This window comes from Thamnophis elegans, chromosome 3, assembly GCF_009769535.1.
Source record: "Thamnophis elegans isolate rThaEle1 chromosome 3, rThaEle1.pri, whole genome shotgun sequence".
NCBI classification, from domain to species: Eukaryota; Metazoa; Chordata; class Lepidosauria; order Squamata; family Colubridae; genus Thamnophis; species Thamnophis elegans.
This window is the reverse complement of record NC_045543.1, coordinates 4,536,413-4,557,579: the sequence shown is the minus strand read 5'-3', so window position 1 is coordinate 4,557,579 and position 21,167 is coordinate 4,536,413. Positions and strand designations below refer to the sequence as shown.

Below are 21,167 nucleotides of genomic sequence, written 5' to 3'. Positions count from 1 at the left end.
AAGCCCTATGAAGCGGTATATAAGTCTAACTGCTAAATGAATTACGTAAGTCTGAATCCAGCTTATCCAATGGGTATTTTTGGGCCAGAAAATGGCAAAAAAATTCACACAACGCTATCTCATATGACTTCAGAATGCTGTAACCAGTCATAAATTTTGCCAAGCACCTAAAATACAATGATGTAACTATGGGGATATGTTGGCAGTCATAATTCTGAGGATGGGTGGTAAGTAACTTTTTTCAAGTTAATCATATCTTCAAATATTTGTTAAGCGATCGGACATAAGTCCAGGAGTACCTGTACCTTATTGCATCTAACAAAAACCCTGAATATGTCTCTGGGAATGAGTGCAATCATGAGCATTGAGAGATTTCCTCTCTCCAGTTCCTTTTCTCTCCCTTCCCCATCTCTCCTTTCTAAAAGTTTGGATTTGTAGTTGAGTTCACAAATTAAATCTTTTTTTGTACTGGGGAAGTGTATGAAAGCTAATAAAATCTTGCCTGTTTTCCTACGATTCTCTTGGTACAAGACACCAAAGTTACTTTTTTAGAAGAAATCATTTATATTGCAAGATGGTGTCTTCATTTCTCTACTTTCGAGTTATGTAATTGGACAACAGCATTCTCTAGGGCAGTGTTTCTCAACCTTGGCACTTGAAGATGTCTGGACTTCAAGTCCCAGAATTCCCCAGCCAGCGAATGCTGGCTGGGGAATTCTGGGAGTTGAAGTCCAGACATCTTCAAGTTGCCAAGGTTGAGAAACACTGCTCTAGGGGACTAGTGATTTTTATGTTATATTGCTTTCTGTGGTGTTACCATTACGTATGTGTCTAAAAGAAAATCTTCCGTGTGATGTAGAAATGGCAAAGTACTCATTGCAGACTGGTGATTCATCTTTTTCAAGGTTGATTATGTTCTAGTATTTATGGAGCAAATGTATGTGCAGTTGAAATAAAATTAGATTTTAGTGGTCCATTACTTACATGGGCCAGTGTTATTTTTTTTCCTGTTAACTCTCTGTCTGCAGGGGTGGGTTCCTGCCAGTTCTAACCTCTTCTATAGAAGAGGTTCCACAAATCTACAGTGCCGTTTAGAACCGGTTCCAGCTCCCTCTCCCCACCCACCCGTCTGCACATCATCAAGATGAAGAGCGAGAGGAGGAATTCTGGGAGTTGAAGTCCACAAGTCTTAAAGCTGTCAAGATTGAACACCCCTGGTTTTTTTTTAAAGGGTTAGGGGTGCAAGGGTCTTGTAACTTGACAGCTTTAAGACTTGCGTGCTTCAAATGCCAGGGTTTCTTGAGTCAACATTTTGGTTGCTAAGCAAGAGCGTTGTTAAGTGAGTTTCACCACATTTTACAAATTGGCCATGCCCACCAAGTGACATGGCTGCCAAGCCACTCCCACCTGTTCACATGGCCGGCAAGCCACTCCCACCCAGTCACATGGCCGGCAAGCCACTCCCACAAAGCAGGCCACACCTACAGAAGAGGTTCTAAAAAAATTTGAAACCCACCCACTGGCTTAATGATATTGTTTTATTCTGGTTTGATTAGCAAATTTGGTGAAAATCTTTAGATTTTAATCTAAACCATGTGCCAAAAGGGAGGCAGCAATAGTGGGGAATGGTGCATATATGCATGTCGCCGACTGCTTACTTAATGAGAATAAGCATGTCTGGAAGTCAAGCTTGGGCATGCTTCCCTTTCTCCCCTCCTTTTTGTGCCTGAAGGAAATAACTTAAAATCTCCTTTTTTTAAAATTTGTGATTAATTTTGTCCTCAAATCAGGATATCCCCATTTGAAACATCATTTGACATTTTATGGACTTAATCAAATAATCCTTTGTGACAAAGGAAGTTTCTTCCGTTATGGAGGGAAGGAATAGTTGAACTGAAATGTCTTCATTTTCTGAACAAGCTCTGTGACTTCTCAAGCAAATCAGCTCTATACCTTTTGAAAATATATCATTTCCTGTCAGTGTAAATGCCATTGATTTTCTTTGTCTCTCTCTGCCGGAACCTACCAATGAAGAATTCTTTTGAGTGGCATTTTTTTTTTTAAAACAAACTCATGAATATTCTCTCTCATTCAGCCTTATCTTGCCGTAGAGAAGTACTATTTTATTTTATTTTTTAAAAATCTAATTTCCTGTCCTTTCTCCATCTTTGTTACAGCCCTATGATGATAATTACTCAGAAAATTACAAGTTTGGCATATGAAATTTATGATGGTAAGAATTGGGGTGAGAAAGATTTCCTTCTTTAAATTTTTAACGCAAATTGGGGAGGATAATATTTTTTCCTTAAATTTGTGAGTAGAACAATGTAATATTTTAACTTTTAATTTTGAGAATAATCTTTATTTTTCTATCCATACACCAGACATTCAGTCAGTTGAATATATATTTTCCTTCCTATAAAGCCAGTGGGATTTTATTGACAAAATCCGTGTTTGTGATGATTTCATTAAACCAATATTTCTTTTATTTGGTTCTTGCTGTCTTGTAAATAATTATTTTTAAATGAGCAAATTGTATTGCCGTATTATTTATTTATTAAATCAATAATGTTTTTTTTCAGATTTAACACAAGGAAGTTTGCATCTTAAAATTTCCATAGAATACAAAAGCAGCGTAGATGAAAATTAAACTAAGCTCCAATTTGGAAAAAAGAAGTAGTAAAAATTGTTATGAAAATACTTACAAGTCTAAATAATAACGATAATTAGGTGTTTAGTTTAGAGAACCGAAGATCTAAAAAGAGAATGCTTTTAAACCAGAAAAAATCAGTTGGTTTTATTTGTAAATAAACAGAGATAATGGCTACATTAGAATGTAGCATTAATCATGGTTCAACATTAAATGGGTAAATTGCTGTAAGCCTCATGCTTTCATCCTCCCTCCCTCCCTCTCTGAAATATTAGAGGCAGTAATGGGCAATTTTCCAAGTTGCATTAACATTAAACTAGCAAATTTCTTATAGTAGGTGTATCCTTTTTTTAGCTCATGCAAAAGCATTAAGAATTCGGGAGCCTTTAACGAACAGCAGGAAGTTATGCTCTCATGAAATCTGAATCATTTCATTCAAGTATTTTTCAGTTCTCCACAGCCCTATAATAGTGTAGTCTCTTGCCACTTAAAGCTCTCCATTACTTGCAAAATCTGGACAATCATTAGATAGCAGCAGAGAGTTAGGATTTTCATGACCCTTTGTTCCCAGTTAGTAGTCATCTGATTATATGGAGCCATGTACATGGATCTACTCACTGTTTTAAATCATATCAGTTTACATTCCCAGATGTGTGCTTTCTTTCCCCTTTTGTTCAAGCGGTGTTCTAATTCTTGGAAACTGCTTGGACAAGTTCCTGCAGTTTTCTTGGCAAGGTTTTAAGTTGCTTGCCATTGCCTCTTTCCTAGGGCTGAGAGAAAGTGACTGGCCCAGGGTCACCCAGCTGACTTTGCTTAAGGTGGGAGTAGGACTCAGCTTCTGTTCTAGCTTGAGGCCGCTACACCAAATGGTTGTCAAGCTATGTTACAACATGCTTAAAATTACATATGATTAGTTGAAGTAGAAACATGCACGAGGAGGTCTGACATTGTTTTGTTTCAGTTTAATTACTTAAGATGAAATCAGAGTCTTTCTGATCCAAAGGTAGAAGAAATAGCACTTTTGCACGATATGCTAACCATGTTTTGAGTTGGCCTAGCTTGTCATCTGAAAACAGATCGTGGAAAGCGATCAGGTTAAGACTGATTCTTAGCTATGATCTGTAGCCATGGCGTGTTTTTATTGGCTTGCTTGATCTGAACATGAAAACAGGAACAACGGCAATCTTTTCATTAATAGCATTTAGACCTTGAAGAAAATAGCCTGATGATTCAGTGGCTTCTGCCCATGCACGAAAAGACCTCCCCCCCCCTAAAGTAAATCAAACTCTGAATCATCTCAATCATCTGGATGTAATAATCTGATTAGGAAATCTGGACCGGTAACTCTGTCTCATTCTATCCCCATGCTAGCTTTATCACAAAGAGGATTTGAATGCTGGCAAAGTGTCCTCTCAAATCCCTGTTGCATCAGTTGCTCTTATGTTTGGCCTCAAGATTGCAATTATTTCTTTCTTTCTTTGTTTAAAATATACTTTTTTTATTTTCCACTTTCATAACGTATAATCACATGTATACTATTACATAGCCAATATCCTATTGTATTTAGTAATTACATCAGTTCCTCTTGCCATCAACGCCCAGAACAGAATAAAAACCCATTATTAGCTCTTCTGCTCTCCATACACCTACTTTCTTCCACCTCTCTCCTATCTCCTTTCTTCCCTCCATCATCCTTTTTACTCTACTTCCCCTTCCTTTATCCTTCTCCTCTCTCTTCATTCCACTCCTCCTTATCTCTTCATCTTCCCCCTTACCCCTCTCTCCTATCCCTCTCTTCCATCTTTCTTCTCTCCTCTGCTTCCCACTCTTCCTCTTATTGGTGTATTTCAGCTTCTGAGCAAACTCCCCTTCTATGTTGATGGTATTTATGCTCCATATCAATATACTTAACATATTAGATCTTCTGCTCTCTATACCCTCTTTCTTTCTACCTCTCTCCTACCTCCTTTCTTCCCTCCATCATCCTTTTCTACTCTAACTTCCCCTTCCTTTCTCCTTCTCCTCTCTCTTCATTCCACTCTCTTTAAACTCCTCATTTTCCCCCCTTACCCTCTCTCCTATCCCTCTCTCCCATCTTTATTCTCTCCTCTGCTTCCACTCTTCCTCGTATTGGTGTATTTCAGCTTCTGAGCAAACTCCTTCTATGTTGATGGTATTTATGCTTCCATATCAATATACTTACATATTAGATCTTCTGCTCTCTATACACCTCTTTCTTCTACCTCTCTCCTACCTCCTTTCTTCCTCCATCATCCTTTTCTACTCTACTTCCCCTTCCTTTCTCCTCTCCTCTCTCTTCATTCCACTCCTCCTTATACTCTTCATCTTCCCCCCTTACCTCTCTCCTATCCCTCTCTTCACATCTTTCTCTCTCCTCTGCTTCCCACCTTCTCTTCTTATTGGTGTATTCAGCTTCTGAGCAAAATCCCTTCTATGTTGATGGTATTTATGCTTCCATATCAATATACTGTAACATATTAGATCTTCTTGCTCTCTATACACCTCTTTCTTCTACCTCTCTCCTACCTCCTTCTTCCCTCCAAATATCCTTTCTACTCTACTTCCCCTTCCTTTCTCCTTCTCCTCTCTCTCATTCCACTCCTCTTTAACCTCCTCATGTTTCCCCCCCTTACCCTCTCTCCTATCCCTCTCTTCCCATCTTTCTTCTCTCCTCTGCTTCCCACTCTTCCTCTTATTGGTGTATTTCAGCTTCTGAGCAAACTCCTTCTATGTTGATGGTATTTATGCTTCATATCAATATACTTACATATTAGATCTTCTGCTCTCTATACCCTATTTCTTCTACCTCTCTCCTACCTACTTTCTTCCCTCCATCATCCTTTTCTACTCTACTTCCCCTTCCTTTCTCCTTCTCCTCTCTCTTCATTTCCACTCCTCTTTAACCTCCTCATTTTCCCCCATTACCCTCTCTCCTATCCCTCTCTTCCCATCTTCTTCTCTCCTCGGCTTCCCACTCTTCCTCTTATTGGTGTATTTCAGACTTCTGAGCAAACTCCCCTTCTATGTTGATGGTTATTTATTGCTTCAATATCAATATACTTACATATTAGATCTTCTGCTCTCTATACACCTCTTTCTTCTACTCCTCTCCTACCTCCTTCTGTCCTCCATCATCCTTTTCTACTCTACTTCCCCTTCCTTTCTCCTTCTCCTCTCTCTTCATCCACTCCTCCTTATCCTCTTCATCTTCCCCCTTACCCTCTCCCTATCCCATCTCTTCACATCTTTCTTCTCTCCCTGCTTCCCACTCTTCCTCTTATTGGTGTATTCAGCTTCTGAGCAAACTCCCTTCTATGTTGATGGTATTTATGCTTCCATATCATATACTTAACATATTAGATCTTCTGCTCTCTATACACCTCTTCCTTCTACCTCTCTCCTAACCTCCTTTCTTCCCTCCATGCATCCTTTTCTACTCTACGTTCCCCTTCCTTTCTCCTTCTCCTCTCTCTTCATTCCACTCCTCTTTAACCTCCTCATTTTCCCACCTTACCCTCTCTCCTATCCCTCTCTTCCCATCTTTCTTCTCTCCTCTGCTTCCCACTCTTCTCTTATTGGGTATTTCAGCTTCTGAGCAAACTCCCTTCTATGTTGATGGTATTTTATGCTTCCATATCAATACTAACATATTAGATCTTCTGCTCTCTATACACCTCTTTCTTCTACCTCTCTCCTACCTCCTTTCTTCCCTCCATCATCCTTTTCTACTCTACTTCCCCTTCCTTTCTCCTTCTCCTCTCTTCATTCCACTCCTCTTTAACCTCCTCATTTTCCCCCCTTACCCTCTCTCCTATCCCTCTCTTCCTATCTTTCTTCTCTCCTCTGCTTCCACTCTTCCTCTCATGGTGTATTTCAGCTTCTGAGCAAACTCCCTTCTATGTTGATGGTATTTATGCTTCCATATCAATATACTTAACATATCTTGGTTTTAAAGAAAAAAAAAATAAGAGAAGACAGTCTACATGTGCAATCACATTACATTAAATCTAACACCCCTCGTCAAGCCTATATTCATCCTCCCTCCCACCCTCCTCCCCAAGATTGCAATTATTTCTCTTCGTGACTATCCTGCAGAGAGAAAGAGAGGGAGGAGAGAGGGAGGGAGTACTGTCCCAGCTCAAATGTGCCTGTGGTTCTTGCAGCAGTCACAACGGTTTACCCTTTTCTTTCTTGCTCATGCGCAGGAATGTTCCGAAAGGAGGAAGAACTGTTGCCATCACAGCGATGTTTAGCCGTGAGGTAAGTGTGGCTCCGTTTTTGAATGTTCACTGCTGCCTTAGAGTCCATCTGCCAGTCAGCCTTTCAGCAGCTTTTCGGGAGACAGATCCATGTGGGTTCCTTCTTTTTTTTTTACAATAACACGAAGAAAAGCCATCGTAAGCACTTTGGGTCCAAACTACACAAGCGGCATAAAGGCAAAACTAAACAACTACTTGGTGTGCTACAAGTCATCATCGGCTTATGAACCACAACTGAGACCGGAATTTTAGCTGTTAAGCTGATCACTGCAGTCTGCAAAGTGAATCCATGGTCATTAAGCAAATCTGGTTTCCCTTGACTCTGCTTGTTGTGTGCAGGGTTGGGAAGCTTGCAAATGTCAATGACATAACCTTGGGGCATTGTAGATAAGTGCCATTTTGATCATGCGACTGCGGGGATGCTTCCACAGTTCAAGATCAAGGACAGTGGTGGGTTTCAAAAATTGTTGGAACCTGCTCCGTGGGTGTGGCCTCCTTTGTGGGAGTGGCTTGCCACCCCATGTGACCGGATATGAATTAGAATTAGTACTTAGGTCGGTCCCAAGTAGCTATTCAGAAACTCTGGCATTGAAGCATGCAAGTCTTAAAGCTGTTCAAGTTACAAGATCCTTGCCAGTGGTGGGTTTCAAAAGAGTTTGGAAGCTCTTCTGTAGGTGTGGCCTGCTTTCCGGGTCCACTGGTGGGACCTCTTCTAACCGGTTCGGTAGATTTGACGAAGCGGTTCTACCGAATAGGTGCGAACTGGTAGGAACCCACCTCTGATTAAGGACTAAGATCAAGTAAATCACTTTTTTCAGGCTGCTGTAACTTCAAATGGTCACTAAACCAATGGTTGTAAGTCGAGGCATATTAACGCCGAAGAAAGATCAATCTGCATTTCATTGTGGAGTGTGACTCCCATGTCCTTGTTTTATTGAAGTAAATTTCTAGTAGCGTGCTACTAGAAATTAGTCAGAAATTAGTCCTGACTTCCCTGGGTCTCTCCAGTAATGAGAAATCAGATTGCCTAATGAATCACGTAGCATGCTGTGCCTATTATATCCAAGGAGGAAAAACTGTGGGCTCTCCAGAGTGATGAACCATAACTACCATTGGCTAAAACTGATCGAAATTGTTTAATTCAGCAATCTTAGAGCTACAAATTTTCCATTCCTGCTTGATCTTTTGACTAGTACGAGGATCCTTTATAGATCAGCTAGTTTTGAATCCCGACTTTTTTATCTATGAAGTTTTCGGTCAGCTAGACAGTTCATCTATAACCAATCACTGTGTGGTATTAATATTATTTTGCAGCAGAGTTTTTGTTACTAAAATAGAGGTAAAATCTCACCAGTTGCTGTCTTTGAATTACAGGCGCATGCCAAGTCTACTGGAATATTAGTTACAACTGTAATTTCATGGGTATCCTGGCAGGCCCATTATGCTCTTATAAAGACTATATTACTTTCATTGAAGGCAGATCATATCAACTGACACAGTCCGAAGCAAATGGGAAAGAAGAAATAAAATACGAACAAACAGACCCCTCCCAAATGTAAGATCCATTGTTATTGCGATGGTGCGGTTGTGTTTGCATGGGAAGTCTAGTTGCATTCTGCATTTTTCACAGGCATAACTCTCAAGCTTTTATCTGGATCATTTTCATAAATGACATGTTCTCTCTTCAATAATCAAGCACTGAGTTCCTCTAAAGGTCACCATTCTCCATAGATACTTAATTTGGACCTTGTGGGCTATGGAAAGCTTGAGACTTGTGTTTATCTCATCCCAGGTGCTACCATCAAAACTATCACTAAAAAAAAAATCAATGCAAGCTGCTTTATTTCTCTAACTTTTCCTGGCATTTGATTTCCATACACTAAGCACTGCCTTAACGTTGTATAGACTTTTCATTCCTCTGGCAGTGCGCACAAAGACTTTCTAAGACATCTTAGATATCCCATTGACCTGTAACTAATTTTAAAACAAAACCCAAAGATATTGACAAGAGTTTAATTTAAAAGTCACGCTTGGATATAAAATAGACGTCTTGCTTATTTGTTCTTCATTTAATTATTAATTAAAAGTGCTGCACGGCATTTCAGATTCAAAGGAAAGAAATGTGATTTGAAGGGCTTGTGTATTATTATTTTTTCTGGCTCAGCTAGCCGCCTTCTTCAGCTACCCACAGGGAGGGAAAATAACGCCTTGAATTGTTTCCATCATTTGAAATATTCTATATACTCCAAATCACACTTTTATCTTGAAATCTGAAACCTTGATTAAGCATATATTTAATTAAATATATGCAGGTAGACCTCAACCTATGACTTAGTCCCTTATGAACTTGTGAAGTTGTCCAGAAGAACTAACAACTGGATTCAAAGTTCTGATGGAAGGAAACACCCCCCCCCTAGGGTCACGTGATCACATTTTGGGCGCTTGGCCAAAGGCCAATGATCATGTGACCACAATTTATGACATTTCTTCCTGGAAAGTGCTGTTTACTTCTGGTTTTCCAGCAATAAATAAATATAATATAAATATATATAGCCACTGCAGACAGTGGGTTCATTTAACGACTGTGGATTTGTGGAACGACCACTGTGATTCGCTTAATAACCACCATAAATAAGGAAATATGATAAAATTGGTCAGTCTCATGACGATTCAGTTAACAATCAGCGCAGCTTATAATTGTGTAAATTCCAGGCTCAATTATGATTGTAAATCGGGAAACTCTCTGTATTTAAATCAAAGCATGCCTCCTGTGACTTTCTCCCCTCCAAATTAGTATTTATAGATTTGATTTCTTAGCTGAAGCCTTTGCTCAGCTTTGCTTTAATACATACCTTCCATTAGGATTTTCTCTCTGAAAAGCGGCTTTCACCTCCCTTAAGAGAGCCATGCGGAAGATTCTGGATTTAGCCTTGGATGCTTCCTTACAAGACAGGAGTATAACTACTTCTGTAGATGTAGTTTTAAAAAAAATAAATAATAAAATAAAACAAGCATCCTTTCATCCCCTTCTTTTTGGGTTTTTCCCCCCATTCCCCTTTCTAGGTTATCATGGTGCTCTGCGACTTCTTCTCAAATCCATATATATGCTTTCCAGCATTCCCCATTCTTCCTTCTCTCAAATTCTTTTCTACCCACTATTGGCCATTTCTGAAAACTAGTTCGGCCTATTTATTTCCTGTAAGCTGCATACTTCAGTTAATAATATCAGGAAACATTAAGTGATTCCCCTTCCATTATTTTTTTAGTCAAGGATGAAGATAAGTTGTTTTATAGTGATGTGCAAACACTGGTTTTATAATCGCTATTAAATATAAATGCCAGTTGTATTAATTTTCAGAATCATAAATCACTAAACATTGTGCAATTGTTAGCTATTGTAAACACTTCCTCATACACTGTAAGGTTTGTGATGGTTACAGGCATTAGATGGACTTCTGCGTCATTGCTTTAAGCTGAAGTATATGATCGTTTTATAGAACAAATAACTGATCACAGCACTGAATATCTCTGTACATTAAACAAAAGTGAATTTTCTCAAGGAACAGCAATTAATCAAAAGCAGTTTCATATAGCACCATTTCATTTTAAACAAGAATTTCTTGCATGTGGATATGTAATACGAATGTGGGAAAATAAATATGGTTTGTAAGGTCTTAAAACCTATATAATCTTGTAATTCCAGGACTTGTGTCCAAAACATTAAGTTTACCACGTGACAAGTTTTTTTTTAAAAAAGTCTTCTGTTGCAAGCCCTTATAATGCTAAATCCAACCCAGTCTCTGCCATTTTAAGAAGCTTTATTTTAACAATTCTTTATTACATTCAAAGAATTTTTCTGATAAAACATTGAGAATTTTTAAATGCTTTTTTTTTTTTTACTTGCAATTTCTCTCCCATTTGGTTGATCCTGATTTGGGGCAATAAAAATATCTTTCCTTCATTCCTTGGTAAAGTTTGCATCTTTTCCAACAGAGAGAGGATTTAAACAATAACAACAACAAGAATAAATTCCATATTGATGTAATTAATGCATCGCATAGACTTTGAGTCACAAAATGTCACTATATTCTGCTGTGCACCACAGACTATCCACGGCCTTAAGATTCTACTTTCACCTTTCCTGCATTCAATATTCAGACAAATTGGTTGTCTTCTTTTTTACGTATATTAAAAGTAAAGATGATGGTATGTCAGTTTTACTCTTTGGCAAATACCAGTTTCCACTCACAGAAGCCAAAAAAGGGGAATTTTAGAACATCATTCTCAGTTCCGACTTCACATATTAAAATTGTTCTTACTTCATAATATAAACAAACAATGATAAATTAGTGATGTTTACGACCTCTCTATAAAGACATGAGAAAATGCTGATGAATAAATAAACACATCTATCAGTGAGGGTATATAAAAATAACACTACTTTAAAATGTCATTTAATTACTCAGGACAGGTATGTTTTTTTTCCCCATTGTATTGCTTATTTGCTTAACATATTTTGTGGTTTATGCTGCCTTAGCTTTCTGACATCAAACAAAACTGTGCGTGCTCTTCACCCTTCACCTATTCCTAGTGGTGTTAAGAGAAACCTGGCTGTCCTTCATAGCGTATTTATGTGCTTTGGGGGAAACCCTTTGAATGATGTGGCTCTTGACTTTCTGCATTCTCCTTTTGCAACGTGCAGTTTTATATGGTTATATAAAAATCTCACTTCTGCTTCGTGTTGCTAAAATGCTTGTGTAAAATAGGGTGGGGTATTTTAGATTAAGTTTAAATTTCTTGCACCGTGAGGATCAGCAAATGGGAAGCTCTAGTTGAAAGAACGGTGTCCTGCCTAATCTAATAAGCTTCCCCTATTTTTGGTTTGAATCTCATTTCTGTAAGATAAAAATTAATGAATGCCCCTTTTCCTTTTGTTAGGTGCATGATTGAAGTTTAAAATAATATTGTCTATTTGCTAATTGCATGTTAACTGAACACTAGGCAACCTTTTAAAGTGACTTATTTCATATCTCACTCCTATTATACCTTTTTACAAGCTATCATTTGTTGGTGCTCAAAGTTGGTGTCAACTGTCTGAAATTGTTGTCTATCTTCGTAAGTTTCTTTTCTTACAGCTTCAGCTACCTCTTATATTCCCATGTTCCTATGGAACAAATCCCCTTTGCTTCTGGCTTCATATAAATATTTTCGGCTCTTGATTCCTTGCAGTTTAATCATCAGTATTTAATGAATCCAAGCACCATGAACTTTATTATTACACTTGGGAGATTTTACTGAACTAATGACATTTTCTCGGTTCACCGACAAAACCGCGCCCGACTAAACCGCGCCCGACTAAACCGCGCCCGACTAAACCGCGTCACTGACGTCATCAACAGGGCGACAACAGCACGGAGACAGAAGCACGCTGTAAACCCTAAACCTAAAATTAACCCCTAAACCTAAACCTAACCCCTCCTAAACCTAATCCTAAACCTAAACCTAACCCTTAACCTAACCCTTAACCTAACCCTAAACCTAATCCTAACCCTTAACCTAACCCTAAACCTAACTCTAACCCTTAACCTAACCCTAAACCTAACCCTTACCTTAAGTTGAATCGGCTTGCTTTCAAAGCGCTATTTAAAGCGCCCTTCTTTCTCCGCGCTGGCTGTTGTCGCCCTGTTGATGACGTCAGCGACGCGGTTTAGTCGAGCGCGGTTTTGGCGGGTCACACATTTTCTCAGGAGGCAACCAACCATTGAAATGGTTTAATTAAAACATTATTTAATTAATTCCGTCATTAAGAGCCAGAGTGAAAGTCCAGTGGGCTGAGGGTTAGTTACCGTATTTCAGCTGATTTCAGTGAGATGCAGAATTGAGGCATCTGATGTAAGCAGTTCACTCACTCATTTCTAAAGAAGAAATGATGTAGAGCAAATACCACGTGGTTAAAAAGACTTTCCCCAACTTGCTGCCCTCCCGATCTATTGAACTTACAGCCCCTACAATCCCAAACTAGGAAATGTATTATGAAAATTGTAGTCAACTTATTGGAGAGTGCATTACCTTGGGAATGGCTGCTTTTACTATAAATAATAAGGTTACTGCTTCATTTATTTAGCCCAGTGGTAGTCAACCTGGTCCCTACCGCCCACTAGCTTTCATGGTGGGCGGTAGGGGGTTTGCTGTAACTCTGCTTTATAAATTTTATAAAGCAAAGTTACTTCCCTACTTTATAAATCACCATTTACTGTGGAACCGGTGGGCGGTTAGAAAATTTTACTACTAACAGAGATACAAAATATCAATAGCAATAGCAGTTAGACTTATATACCGCTTTATAGGGCTTTCAGCCCTCTCTAAGCGGTTTACAGAGTCAGCATATCGCCCCCACAGTCTGGGTCCTCATTTCACCCACCTCGGAAGGATGGAAGGCTGAGTCAACCTTGAGCCAGTGAGATTAGAACCGCTGAACTGCAGATAACAGTCAGCTGAAGTGGCCTGCAGTACTGCACCCTAACCACTGCGCCACCTCGGCTAGTTAGACTTATATACCACTTCATTGTCCTCAACAATCCGGGTCCTCATTTTACCCACCTCGGAAGGATGGAAGGCTGAGTCAACCCTGAGCCGGTGAGATTTGAACTGCTGAACTGCCGAACTAGCAGTCAGCTAAAGTAGCCTGCAGTACTGCACTCTAACCACTGCGCCACCTCGGCCCAAAAGTGGGCGGTACGTATAAAAAGGTTGACCACCCCTGATTTAGCCTATGATAGGAGCTAACAACTTAAGTGGAAGTTCATGAATTGGAACTAGGGCTAGGCAATACTTTAGATCATAGCACAGTCATGAATTTACTTCCAACATTAAACAAGACCAAAAAACCCCCAAAACTCTTTACATATAAATAGTTTATTACTAAATATTGACATACATAATTGAAATAATAGTATATCAGAAATAAAGTATTTGATAACATTGATTATCATGTTCATCACTATTATCTTGTCTAGCCATTTGTAATTTCGTAAATATATTGCATACCTCTTCAGTTCTCCTTATCTTTCTTTTCTTAGCCCTTATAAAAATGAAAATTCCAAACCCCCATCCACTCTGTTGATTTTGTCTTTGGGAAAGAGTGAGGTTGTTCATTAGATTTTATTTATGGTTTCTTAAGCCCTATCAATAAAATAATTGCTATGCTAAGTAGCACCGGCTTTTTAAAAAAATAGACGTACTAGATATATATAAATAACTTAATGAGAATTAGCTTTTAAAATTTCCAGTCACCTTTAATTTAATTCCAAATGTTCCATTTCCTTACTTTCACTATTTGTGTTACACCAAATCAACATTTTAAACTTTCTATCACAAATTGAAATTGAAGAAAATGAAATAACTGCTTGTCCAGGATCCCTACGGATGAGTTCAGCAGGGGCTAAAACAGGCTTCTTGTCTCCTGTTGCCAAATAATACTGTATATACCCTTTGTTTTTGTGTAATCTAAAGATAACAGGACTTGACACAGAAAAAGAAAAAGATTAGACCTCTTACGTTCAATTAAAAATTAAAACAAGCCAAACTGCAAATGCACATTATTTATTTTTACAATATGTAAGGGTCCCCTCCTCCCACGTTCTGCGCAGGGCACTAGAAAGTCAAAATGAAAATTATAAGATGCAGCACAATCAATTAAAATAATGGCATCAGCAAGCGGTACAGAAACGTGATCACAGTTGCCCATAAATAAATCATCTGAAGAGCCAAAACGGATGCTGGGACAAACTTTCCGTGACCCGTCAAAAGCGCGTTCCACAAAAGCGCGTTCGACGAAATCGCGTATGTGACGTCATCACAACGCAACGAAAAAGATCGAAAAATTGAAATAAAAATTAAATTACAGCAAGCCGATTCACATAAAGGTAAGGGTTAGGTTAAGGGTTAGGGTTAGGGTTAGGTTAAGGGTTAGGTTTAGGGTTAGGTTTGGGGGGGTTAGGGGAAGGTTTTAGCTTTATTTTTACATTTTTCGATCTTTTTCGATCTTTTTCAATCGCGCCTGTGATGACGTCACATACGCGCTTTCGTCGACCCGCGATTTTGTCGTCCGCGGTTTTGTGGTAGAACCCAAACTTTCTTGACTTGCTTGGGAAATGCTGGTAGTGTTGGGGAAGTCCGTCTCTCTTGGGGAAGAGTATTGCACAAAGAGGGAGCTGCTTCAGAGAAAGTGTGTGCCAGTCCACATCTCTTGTGCCTCACAAAGGTGAAGTTTGAAGACTAGTGGACTTCAATTCCCAGAATTCCTCAGCCAGCTTTGCTCTTTCCACATCTCTTGTGCCTCACAAAGGAGAAGTTTGAAGTTTGAAGACTAGTGGACTTCAATTCCCAGAATTCCTCAGCCAGCTTTGCTCTTTCCACATCTCTTGTGTCTCACAAAGGAGAAGTTTGAAGTTTGAAGACTAGTGGACTTCAATTCCCAGAATTCCTCAGCCAGCTTTGCTCTTTCCACATCTCTTGTGCCTCACAAAGGAGAAGTTTGAAGTTTGAAGACTAGTGGACTTCAATTCCCAGAATTCCTCAGCCAGCTTTGCTCTTTCCACATCTCTTGTGCCTCACAAAGGAGAAGTTTGAAGTTTGAAGACTAGTGGACTTCAATTCCCAGAATTCCTCAGCCAGCTTTGCTCTTCCACATCTCTTGTGCCTCACAAAGGAGAAGTTTGAAGTTTGAAGACTAGTGGACTTCAATTCCCAGAATTCCTCAGCCAGCTTTGCTCTTTCCACATCTCTTGTGCCTCACAAAGGAGAAGTTTGAAGTTTGAAGACTAGTGGACTTCAATTCCCAGAATTCCTCAGCCAGCTTTGCTCTTTCCACATCTCTGTGTCTCACCAAAGGAGAAGTTTGAAGTTTGAAGACTAGTGGACTTCAATTCCCAGAATTCCTCAGCCAGCTTTGCTCTTTCCACATCTCTTGTGCCTCACAAAGGAGAAGTTTGAAGTTTGAAGACTAGTGGACTTCAATTCCCAGGATTCCTCAGCCAGCAAAGCTGGCTGAGGAATTCTGGGAGTTGAAGTCCACAAGTCTTCAAGGGGCCAAGGTTGGAGACCCCTGCCTTAAAGCACTTGAATAACCAGCCTTTTTGACTGGGCCTGGAAATCTAGCAACCAAAGCAGCATTTTAAAGATAGGGATTATTCTCACATGTCAGGAGTATCTTGCTAGACTATGTTTGGTGCTAACTGTAGCTTTTACTGATAATCCAAGTCTTGATCCCAGGGGAACTTATTTCACAATAGGAGGACCACCACAGAAAAACCACATTTCTTTGTTGGGAACCTTCAGCATCCTAACTAAAATGACATATTAATCTACCAGAAAGTGAACGACTTCCATATTTTAAAAGGGTAATCTGCCTAGAGCTTGAGCCAAGGTGGCGCAGTGGTTAAATGCAGCACTGCAGGCTACTGCTAAATCAGCAGTTCAGCGGTTCAAATCCCACCGGCCCAGGGTTGACTCAGCCTTCCATCCTTCCGAGGTGGGTAAAATGAGGACCCAGATTGTTGGGGGCAATATGCTGACTCTCTGTAAACCGCTTAGAGAGGGCTGAAAGCCCTATGAAGCGGTATATAAGTCTACTGCTATTGCTATAGAGCTCTCTTTTCTGGAGCAGAATATAAATTCAATGAATGAAAAGATACATGGATATCAGTTCTGAGTTTCCCGTGGGAACAGCAGCTAAGAGTTACCAAAGTGAGCTATTTTCCCATCAATAAGTAGAATTTTTCTATGAACAATTGTTCGTAAATGGAAACATTTTATCATTTATGAGGTTGCTCTTCTAAATTATCTCCTCCAGGAAGCAAATGTCTTTTTAGAGCAGGCAGGTGTATTTTTTTTTATCTATGATATGATACAGCATACTAAATATAATGATACATTTTCTATAATAATTTAAAATTTCTAACAAATTGATTAGCATAGTGATTCAACAATGTAATCTGCAAAATTATTTTATACGAGTGTGAGATTTATATTCATGGGCATGTGTTATCTTACTGTACTGCTATAGTTATTATTTGTAGCTGTTTGCTGATCCAGTATTTTAGTTGAGCCAAAGTTAGTGGATCTATTAACCTTGTATGGAGACAAAAACTTCTTGAAGTGGATTTAGAATTTGAGTGGGGGGGGGGGGGAACGATGTTATGCCATCAGAAATTACAGTGGAGGAATTACAGAAAAATGGCTTTGCTTTGTTAAACATTTTGAAACAACCATTGACAAAATATACATTTTATACAACCTTCTGAAGAAACTTATCTTCTACATGAACCTTGCTTCATTTTAACATTGACATCCCATTGTGAAATTACCTAAAATGTGCTTGCATTTCGTTACCATGAGTTACTGTTTCATAAATTAAAGCTCACAATCCTGACTTCTCATAAATTAACTCATAAAAGTATCTTCTGAGATCAATTATTAATCTTGAATCATCTCTCTGATAAAAAATTTAACTACCGTATTTTTCGGACTATAAGATGCTCCGGACTATAAGATGCACCTAGCTTTTGGGGAAGAAAACAAGAAAAAGAAATCTGCCTCTGCCTGGTCAGCTTCAGCACAGCCTGATTTAGCACGAGCAGCTGATTGGCGGCTGGATCTGCCTCCCTGAATACTGCCGATCAGCTGTTCCAGGCTGCAGGGATCGTCACCACCCATCGCTGCCGTTGCCACCCATTGCTGTCGCCACTTATCACCGCCTCTGCATGGCCCATTTTCGGCCTCCACATGTCCTGTTTTCAGCCCATTCCAGGGTTCCCTGCAGCCACTGCCGCCTATCCCTGCCGCTTGGAATGGGCTGAAAATGGGATGCGCGGAGGTTGAAAATGGGGCATGCGGACACTGAAAATGGGACGTGCAGAGGCTGAAAATAGAGTGCACGGAGGCTTGATTAGGTGGTGGCAGTGATGGACGGCGGTGATCCCCACAGCCTGGTACAGCTGATTGGCGGTTTTCCAGGAGGCAGATCCAACCGCCAATCAGCTGCTTATGCTAAATCAGGCTGTGCTGAAGTTGACCAGGATGTTTGTTGTTTGCTGCAAGGAGGCAAATTGCTGGGAGGCAGAGCCCAAAGGGTGGGGGCAGGCGGGTGGGGCTTCGGCAACATTCGGCAATTGAGATTTATTTTTGACAAGACATGCATAAATTTGAATCATGTTGTTTGCACAGGACAAAGAGATACAAATCATACACAATAATTCACCAAATCACAACCTACAAAGGTATGCCGAAATATCAACAATAGCAAAATGAATTAGTGTAGCAAGAGTAAAAAAAAAATAATAACAACAAAGAACCAGGGCCAAGATGCTAATAAAAGTCCAGAAAGCTACACATCGCCTGCATTTTGGAGTAAAAGTTCTAGTTTTAGCATACTTACATTCAGTTGTAAGAAACATTTTTTAAATCACTACTATATTTACCAAGTTGCACATCCATGTAGATTGATGTACTGCATAGCCCAGTCTTGTTTTTTAAATTTTATTCTGTGGTTATATGGATAGAATGCTAATTTATGGTCACATAATTCCAAATTACATGTGTTAAGCAATTATCTATTGCTTATATGTAGCGGGCTATAAAATATTTTCATATCACATGGGTAGCTCAGAACTTTTTTTATATGTATAAAATAAAAGAGCCGAAGTGGCGCAGTGGTTAGGGTGCAGTACTGCAGGCTACTTCAGCTGACTGTTATCTGCAGTTCAGCAGTTCTAATCTCACCGGCTCAGGGTTGACTCAGCCTTCCATCCCTCCGAGGTGGGTGAAATGAGGACCCGGATTGTTGTTGGGGGCAATATGCTGACTCTGTAAACCGCTTAGAGAGGGCTGAAAGCCCTATGAAGCGGTAGATAAGTCTAACTGCTATTGCTATTGCTAAAATAGTCTTGTAAAAGCTTGAAGAATATAATCTCTGGTTGCGTGTCACATAGCTGTTTCTTTTATGATAAGATTAAAGAATATGCAAAGCTAAACAGCTCAATAGCAGATGCCCCATTCCCTAATAGGTGAGTTCTATGCATCCCTAATATGTACAAGAAATCCAAAATGGCCTTTAAAAACAGACTCCTACGTTAAGACTAAAATAATAGTAGTAGTAGTAGTAGTAGTAGTAGTAGTAGTAGTAGTAATAATAATAATAATAATAATAATAATAATAATAATAAAGCTGATGAAACTGTTGATCACATACTCAGCTGCTGTAAAAAAATCACGCAGACTGATTATAAATTGCGGCACAATTCAGTAGCACAAATGATCCATTGGAATTTGTGCAAAAATTATAATATTAAAACAGCAACAAACTGGTGGGAACATCAGCCTGAAAAAGTCACAGAAAATCAGATGGTCAAGATCTTGTGGGATTTTCGCATACAAACGGACAAAATACTGGCGCATAATACACCAGACATCACATTGGTTGAGAAAAATAAGGTCACAATCATAGACATCGCAATACCAGGTGATAGCAGGGTCGCCAAGAAGGAACATGAAAAAATCGCAAAATGCCAGGACTTAAAAATCGAAAATCAACGACTATGGCACAAACCAGCAGTGGTAATTCCAGTGGTAATTGGCACACTGGGTGCTATTCCAAAAGCACTGGAATTACATTTAAAACAGTTAAAAATTGACAAAATCACCATCAGTCAAATGCAAAAAGCCGCACTGCTTGGATCTGCACGCATATTACGAAAATACGTTACGACGTCCTAGGCCCCTGGGTGGGGCCCGACTAGTAACCAATGCCAAATCTGGCGAAACAACTGGCCGCTGTGATACAATTGTATAATAATACCCAACCAAACAACCCTTCCATTAATCATGTTAGTTAGGATGTTAGAAATTATATTTATTTCCAATTTTTTGGGGTAGCCAGGTTTTTAGATATATGCTTATCTAGAAGAGAGCTAAGGAAGCTACATTATTTCTAACGGCACCCAGAATTGAGTGCCATGTTTTTAGAAGCATCAGGCCTTGGATTCCTCCGTCTCTCCTGTTCTCTTTCTTTCGACACTCTTGCGAGTCAGTAGATGTTCTTTTCTTTTCAGCCAAGTAATCCACCCTCCCTGTCTTGATTTGGTATTGGAGAGTGGCAGGGTTTAAAGCAGAGGTGGGGAACGATGGCCCTTTTATGACTTGTGGACTTCAACTCCCAGAAATCCTGAGCCAACATGGTAGACATGGCCGGCTCAGGAAGTCTCCAAGTTGAAGTCCACAAGTCAAAAAAAAAAGGGGGTCCATCGTTCCCCCTTCCCTGAAAGTCTTGCTTGATTTTAATCATGCAAGAGCAATCTGCTTTGTATATTAAATCAGTCATAAATAATTCAATTTAAAAGGTTTCTGTATAAAAGATGCTCACAATGTCTTATATCTTGCATGTTTCAGATAGCTGTGGCGCAGAAACTTGTAGTGTGTGGACTCTCCTTATTATTTCATATGACTGTTAGCAAAACTTTCCCTGTAGAATACAACATTGATGACCAATTCAGAGCAACAGCATCTTTTCCTACAAAGATTATCTACCTATACCTGTCACTAATGGCTGCCAGGCCGAAGTATTATTTTGCATGGACTTGGGTAAGAGTTTTTTGGGGGGAAGGGGGGGGGACAGTGTTCCTTTTACAAGTTTGCTGAAAGAATATGTTTAATAGAGTGCCCTCTTGTGGGCCAAGGAAGAACTATGTTCAAAGGAATTCTTTTAGAAGCACTAGTTTTTTAAAGGCGAATAAATGTTTTATTCAGTATTTTGAGCTCAGATTTAAACTTAAAAGTATGATTTGTGATAGTGTGGCAGCTAAGGAGAATGTCTTAGGAAAGATTGCTCATGATACTATGATCTATCATTCTTTATTTTGATTGGGAGCCTTTGATGGAAATGATGATTTCCATCTTAATCTAGGTATAACCCAATTGTTAACTGTTAATGAAATATAAAAAGTTGTATTTATTTAGTTATATATTTAGCTTAAATGAACACTTACACCAAAATTGTTTTGATAATCTTAATTATATGTCCTTAAATAGACCGCAGGAAATTATTTATATGTGACTTTGAAATCCATTTTAAAATTTAAATCCAGTTTGTGGAATGACAAATGAGTCAGAGGCTATAATGGATCATACTTAATTTCAAACACTGGTACTAATAATGATCCTCCTGTTTTTCTCAATCTGTA

General features: G+C 39.2%; 1 protein-coding gene across 1 annotated transcript in view; it reads left to right on the top strand.

Annotated features, from left to right (window-relative positions):
* The window catches only part of MBOAT2 (membrane bound O-acyltransferase domain containing 2), a 95,556-nt gene that overhangs the window by 63,001 nt on the left and 11,388 nt on the right, over positions 1–21,167 (top strand). Inside the window, 6 exon segments of the mRNA XM_032214653.1 lie at positions 2,178–2,233; positions 6,877–6,931; positions 8,305–8,328; positions 8,330–8,485; positions 11,397–11,401; positions 20,381–20,574. Coding sequence (XP_032070544.1) covers positions 2,178–2,233; positions 6,877–6,931; positions 8,305–8,328; positions 8,330–8,485; positions 11,397–11,401; positions 20,381–20,574 — 490 coding nt within the window.